Source organism: Brassica napus, chromosome C1, assembly GCF_020379485.1.
Source record: "Brassica napus cultivar Da-Ae chromosome C1, Da-Ae, whole genome shotgun sequence".
NCBI lineage: Eukaryota > Viridiplantae > Streptophyta > Magnoliopsida > Brassicales > Brassicaceae > Brassica > Brassica napus.
Window position 1 is genome coordinate 24,659,978 of NC_063444.1, and position 7,131 is coordinate 24,667,108.

The 7,131-nt window shown below is 46.9% G+C and overlaps 2 protein-coding genes across 2 annotated transcripts; both read right to left on the minus strand.

Moving 5' to 3' along the window:
• Positions 1-3,921: 3,921 nt before the first annotated feature.
• LOC111201781 lies at positions 3,922-5,187 on the minus strand. The gene has a single exon (XM_022694099.1). The coding sequence runs from the start codon at positions 5,185-5,187 to the stop codon at positions 3,922-3,924; it is 1,266 nt and encodes a 421-aa protein (XP_022549820.1).
• An 837-nt stretch (positions 5,188-6,024) lies between these two features.
• On the minus strand, positions 6,025-7,131 carry LOC111201780. The gene has a single exon (XM_022694098.1). It carries the CDS (start codon positions 7,129-7,131, stop codon positions 6,025-6,027), a length of 1,107 nt encoding a protein of 368 aa, XP_022549819.1.

Below are 7,131 nucleotides of genomic sequence, written 5' to 3' on the forward strand. Positions count from 1 at the left end.
TTTCTGCACATGGGTGTTGGTGCAGGATTCTGATAAGAAGATGGTCCATAGTTCATGTTGTTTTTGCTGAATAGTTTCTGGTACTGCGAGTCTTGGTTGTAATTACTCATTTGAACAGTGCCAATGAATTTCCTATTTCCACTCTGATTCCCAAACCTCTGACTTTGAAAACCAATACCACTAATGTAGTTCACATTCGCCTTGTCGCCCTTGTCATTGTCGACATCTACAACTTCCACATCTTTTGTGAAGCTAACCTGTTTCTTGAGAAGCTTGTGAAAACTGTCCAACTTTCCTCAACTTCATCCATCTACTCTTTTCCTAAGCTGGTAGCCGATTTCTTCCTCTCTAAATCAGTACTCTTGGTGCTATTTCTAGACGTCAATTTCTCAATAAGTTTCACCACTTTTTTCTGGATTCCTAGTGTTTAAGTTTTTCTCACTAGCTATGTCTAGAGCCATATGGTAGACCAAAGCGATGGCTCTAAAGAAGGTAATCAGCAGTTGTACCACATAGAACCCATGGTGTGGACAGTCTCTCTGATATGACCTGAATCTGATCCATAAACTTTTGAAAGATTCTGTAAGCTCATGTATGAATATAGCAATCATGTTCCTCAAGTCCTCAGATTGCACATCATCAAAGAAATTACGCATGAAGGTGTTTTCGATGTCATTCCAGGATGTAAGAGTTTCTTGTGGTAATCGCTTAAGCCAGTATAGAGCATCTACAGAGAGTGAGTACTTGAAGAGTTTACAAAGATGGTGGTCCTCAGGGACACCATTGGCTTTGATAGCAGATACTAAATCCCTGAACAGCTCTAGATGGTCCATCGAATGCTCATACGGGTCCCATGATAAAGAGTATGTCCCACAAGTGTAAAATATACAAGCTTCAGCTCAAAATCGTTCTTCTGGAAAGAAGGAGGATGAATCATAGATCTGTTAGCATAGTATTGGTCTGGACAGTTGTACCCAGCCAACTTTGTGGGTCGAGCAGCTTGTGCATCCTAATAAGCTACATCAACTTCTTGAATAACTTCTTGTGGATCAGTGATTACAGGCCCCTGATCATTAAGTCTCTGACTTGCTGAATTACGCAGATGACCCTCGGGGTCATGCAGCTTCTTGAGTAATGGCTTCTGGATCAGGGATTCCTACACAAGACTCACGGCTATGTTGCTTGCTTACGGGTTGGTGTCGATCGATGCTTGGGTAGTGATGATCTCTCCTCGCTCACAAATGGTGTCGATCAACGAAGAAGAGGTGGTGTTGATCGATGCTGCTTGCTTCTCTTTCCGGATCGTGCATTCAATTCTAGCAGGGTCTGAAAATGAAAGCTTATTCTCCTTGTTGCTCATGGTACTGCAGAGAATGCACTTGAAAGAAACAATAAAAAAAATTTATGTAAGTAACTAAAACAGAAATAAAAACCTTGACTAAATCTAGTAATCAAGTTTAATGTTGAATCCAATGCTCCCCGACAACCGTTTGATCGGGAAATGTTACTGAACGAGGGAACGTTTGGTTTTAGATGTGGGTTAAGTAAAGACGTCTTATTGATGGTCGGAAAAGCGTTTTGTCGGTTACAAGGAAAGGAAATGCGTAAAGGAAAGGGTGCCGGAGCTCGAAGAGCTTTACCGAAAAGATACAATACGGCGAGATAATAAAGGTAAAACCTTAATCTAGCCGTCCAGTATGTGTGAGTGATTTCGGATCCTCTTTACGTTGCACCCCTCCTCTCTTTTATAGCCGACTTGGTGCTCTTCTGTGACCTAGCTTGCGTCGCCTTCGTGAGCTTTTAACTCGCTGGGTCGAGAAGCCCACGTTGCTTTGAGGAGCCGTTTAGCCGGATGCGTCTAGTCGATGTGCGACCGACTAAAAGTACTCTCGTGTCGTGCCGAGAGATCGGCGCTCCGAGCCTCCACGCGGAGCTGTTGCTATGCTTTGTATGGGCCGGGCCGGGCCGTCTATTTTTCGGGCCTTGAGGGATGGTCGAATCCATCGTCTACAACAACATAGCCAAATTTGATATCATTCAAATTACCCTAGAACAATATTCTCTCTCAAATAAGAGATCGGATTGTAGTACTTAGGGATCTAACCCACAGAGGGAGTTTGGACACACAATAAACTATAAAAATCAAGATTAAGCTAGACAAATAATTATAAAAGCAATAAAAAGTAGAAAACAAATAAAAACTCGGTTGTAAGATATATGTAATGAAAGCTAAACTTAGGGTTTCAGACAATCAAATTATCAGTTATAGATGATAAGGGTGTGTGATGAACCATCCTAGAACTCGAATTTAATAGTAAGATATCCAGCTTTCATTGCGAGTCTAATCAGATGACTAAGTTCTATGTTCCAGCTCTCGCTTGAGAACAAGGATGAGTGTCGATCGATACTATTGACTGTTGATCAATACTTTCTTAGGCATGCTTTAACGCCCTAATCGATATGTTCAATAGATGTTCATACCAGCTCTCACATGCGCCTAACAACCTAACTCAGCAAAATTATTATCAGGTAAAGAACACACTTTGGTGGTTGTATATAATCCTAAGTTCATTGTTCTAGTCAGCTACTTTTAAACACAAGCAGTTAGATCAATTATGTGAAGGATCCTAACTAAATCACCCTAGCAATTCTATGTCATCAATAATACATCAAAACTCGAATAAACCCTAAATATAACAGGATGAGTACGCATACATAATTGCGAGAGCCCGCCCCCCTGAGTGATTGCCTGCTGCTCCTTCATGCGTTTCGGCCATGACGAGTCTTGTTTCGTTGCCGGAAATGCATATAAGGAGTACCTTTGTTGCGATCCATCGATGGAGTTCTCCGTCCATGACGATGTAATGCGTGCTGCGTCGCTTGAGTCGTCTTGCCTCCCACTTCTCGGTAGGCGATTTGCCATCAGCTAAGTAAGCAATGAACTCTCGTCGCCAATCATTGAGCTGACTTTTTGTTGCGCGAGGTTCTGCTTCATCGATATGCATTGCGTCAGTGATGGATATTGTGACGGCTAGCTGCTCAGTTGTTGGGCTGATGCTTTGTTTCTCTATCTTGTGTATTGGGATCATTCTCTTCACTTGGTCATGCAGCTTGTTTCCGAGGGCTGTGAGGGCGTCTTCGCATATGTTCTCTCCGCGGGGAACCTTCGTGAGTTCAAAGAACTCGAAATCTAGTGTGAGGTCCTTGACGAGCTTTAAGTAAGCGTCCACCCTATCATTCCTGACGTCGTAATCGCCGAGATATTGGCTTACCACGAGTTGGGAATCACAATACGCGTTGACTCGTATCGCGTTTCCGGTTCGGTCATTCGCTTGCTGATGTAGAAAATGGGCTTCTGTTCGCCTCGGTCTTCTCGTATGAGAACGCTACTGACCGCTGAGGAAGTGATGGCGATATATAGGGACAGGGTGTCGCCAACTTCGGGCTTCGACAGAACCGGAGGCGTTGTGAGATAATGCTTGACCTGATTGAACGCTTCTTCGCACTTTTCGTTCCAGACGAACCTTTTATTCCCTCACAAGAATTCATAGAAAGGGAGGTATTTATCTGTAGATCTTGAGATGAACCTGTTGAGAGCTGCAATTCTTCCTGTTAGACGCTGGACTTCCCGGCTGTTCTTCGGGCTCGGAAGGTCAAGGATCACCGTTATTTGCTTTGGGGTTGCTTTGATGCCTCGCTGGGTGACAATGTAACCCAGGAATCTCCCGAAGTGATGCCGAAGGTGCATTTCGCTGGGTTGAGCTTCATTCCGTATTCGTTTAGCGTCTTGAAGCACTCTCGCAAGTGATCGAGGTGGTCTTCAGCGCGAAGTGATTTGACCAGCATGTCGTCGATGTAAAATTCCATAGTGTTGCCAAGTTTATCAGCGAACATTCGATTGACCAGACGCTGGTAGGTCGCTCATGCGTTCTTTAGGACGAAAGGCATGACTTTGTAGCAATACGTCCCCCTATCCGTTATGAAGGCCGTCTTCTCGCGGTCATCCGTGTGCGTCAGAATTTGATTATATCCCGAGAAGGCGTCCATAAAGGTTAAAAGTTCATTACCGGCTGTTGATTCTACCAAGGGATCGATGTGAGGGAGAGGGTAGCTATCTTTTGGACATGCTTTGTTTAGATCGGTGAAGTCGACACAGATTCGCCACTTTCCATTCTTCTTCTTTACTACCACATGGTTTGCCAGCCACTCTGGGTACCGAACCTCGGCAATGAAACCTGCGTCGAGCAGCCTGTCGACCTCCTCATTCACGGCTTTAGACCGTTTGGGCCCGAGCTTCCGTCTTTTCTGTCGGATGGGTTTGAACGTCAGATCAACGTTCAACTCGTTGGATGTTACTGCGGGGTCTATTCCCTTCATATCAGAAGTTGTTCGTGCGAAATTCGAAGCGTTCACTTTGAGGAAGGAGATGATTTGAAATTGCATCTCGTTGGAGATGATCTGAAATTGCATCTTGTCGGAGAGAAAGGCTCCGACACGCACGGCTTTTGACGGGTCGGCTTCATCAATGGGGACTTCACAGATATCCTCCTTTTGAGGATTGATCTTATGGATGGGTTTGGTAACTGAGTTGACGAGAGAAACTGACTGTTGTAGCTTGACTGCGGCGATAAGCAGCTCTCTCGCGGCTCGTTTGTCTCCACGGATCGTCTGTGTTGTTTCATCCTTCCCAGGGAACTTAACACACTGGTGATAGGTAGAGGGAATGGCCTTCATGGAGTGCAACCAAGGGGTGCCGAGGATAGCGTTGTGAGGCGTTTTAGCCCGAATGACGGAGAACTTTACGGTTCGGGTTACGTCCCCTGCGTCAACTGGGAGACGTATTGTCCCAATCATTTGTTCTGAAGAACCGTTGAACCCGGTAAGAGTGCGTGAAGAGGGCTTCATGTCGCGTAAGTCGATTCCCATCTTGTCGAGAGTATCCCTAAAGATAAGGTCGACCGAGCTGCCAGTGTCAACAAGGACCTTTGTGACCTGGCACTCACCAATCCCAATATCAACGAGGAGTGGATCATTATGCGGCATGCTGATGCCGCGAGTGTCAGCCGCTGAAAAAGAGATCTGATGGTCAGCCTCGACTTGTGAAGGCCATTTTTGCGCGGTGACGACTTGTCGTCGGTAATCCTTTACGGCTCGTACCGAGTCACCGCAGGGAGGTGAGCCGCCCATTATCACGTTGATATGGGGGGGTATGCATAGTCTTCATCAACTCCAGTTGTGCCCGTAGGTCACTGGTAGTGTTTTCTGCTTGAGGAACCGTTCTGGGACATCATTTTGACTTCTCGAGGCAGCGTCGTAAGTCATGTCTTTTGGACTGACTGAGCTTGACTCGTAGGTCCTCGGCTCTAGAATTGATCTACTCACGTAAATCTGTGATTTGAGGTTGGGGGCTCGGAGCAACTATGGTGTGGGCAACCTTTATCGCTTTGGATTCATTGAGGGTCTCCCTGAGATCCGTCTTGCTTACTGATACCATTGCGGCCTTTCGCTTTAGCAAGACGCGAAGATCCTCAGAGTCCGTTTTTCTTCCCAATTTATCGCGCAAATCGGGTGCTATCGGCGGGATTTCGTCATCCGATGAATCATCAGGTCGAGAGAGAACTACTTCCACTCGTCGTCGGTTCTTCAGTCGTTCCTCATCGGTTAACTCATCCTCGAGATTGACGTTGTTCACTGGGGCTCTTTCGGGGCTAGCTCGTTCTTCGTTTTGAGGAGCCCTAGCTTGAGACTTATGAGTTTTCTTTTTTTTTTTTTTGCTCCAGCTTTTATTATTTTTCGGCTTCTGCGGGGGAGATTCTATCTCGATTTTGCCACTGGCTATCGACTCGAGGAAATGTCCATAAAGAACCTTGCGATACAAGCACCACTTGTCAGGCTCGACGGCATTTGAGCTCGTTGGTTCGGAGGAACTGGATGTCTTCTGCGCGGTGTCTCGATCCCAATGATTCCATCCCTTCTCTCGCACGACAACTGCGGAGCCTAAGGGCTCTTCTTTGTCCACTACGTTCATGTAACCCCTCTTTTGGTTGGGTTTCCCGCCTGCGGAATGCTGGCGAGGCTCCTGACGAGTGTCGTTTGTTTTTCTGCCGCTTCTTTCGCCGCCTTCACTCGGGTGTCTTCTTCCATACGGATGAAGTTGTTGGATCGGGCGATAGCATCTGGTACGGATCTCGTCGGATGCTGGTTGAGGTCTGCTCGGAATGGTGATTTAGTATGGAGGGTGTTCATCAACGATTCTATAGCTATGTGGTTTGGTACGTCGACCTTCGAGACGACAGATTTAAACTTCTCCATGAAATCCCTCAGGCTTTGCCCATTAGCGTGGTTGAGATTCCAGAGATCCGTGGCGGTGGCTTCCTGACGAGTAAACATGATATAGTTCTTGAGGAAAGCCGTCGAGAGGTCGTGAAAGTTGCTGACGGAGTTCTCTTGGAGGCCGGTGAACCAGTTGAGAGCAACTCCTTCTAGGATTTCGACGAAAAGCTGACAAAAGCCGGTGTCTTTTTCTTCGTCAGAGAGGTTTGCGCGTCGCATCGCAATGTTGAAGGACGTGAGGTGGGCAGAAGGGTCGGAAACGCCATCGAAGGTCGGAAGACGGAGCTTTTCCATCTTTTGGAGTCGAACCTTCATTATTTTTTCCGTGAACGGCGTCCGGAGAGATTCTGCAAGGACACTCTCGATTTGAGGAGTGGACGTCGTTACGTTGTAAATCTTGGAGTTTATATCGAGCACTGATTGCTTTAACGCAGCGAGTTCGTTTATCGTCTGTGCGTTAAGACCTCCAGGGGTTTGAGCCATATCGCCGTCGTTGACATCTTGATCTTCAGCGTGCGCCGGTGTCGCGCCGATCGCTCTATCTGTATTAAACATATGTCTTCGGTACTGCACCGTCGAAGCTTCCACGTTCGCGGCAAGAGGGGCTAAGATTTTTGCGAGCGCCGCGATTTGGTCGGTCGCTGCCTTCTGGGCAGCGTCCTGCTGTGCAAGGTGCGCCATGATGGTTTCTATTGAGGCGGGTGGTAGCGGCGCCGGAGTCGCATGAAAGGACGCATGCGTAGTTTCGGGAGCTTCACGATCTTCTCCGGAGGAAGAGCCGTCGTTGCTCGTCGCCAT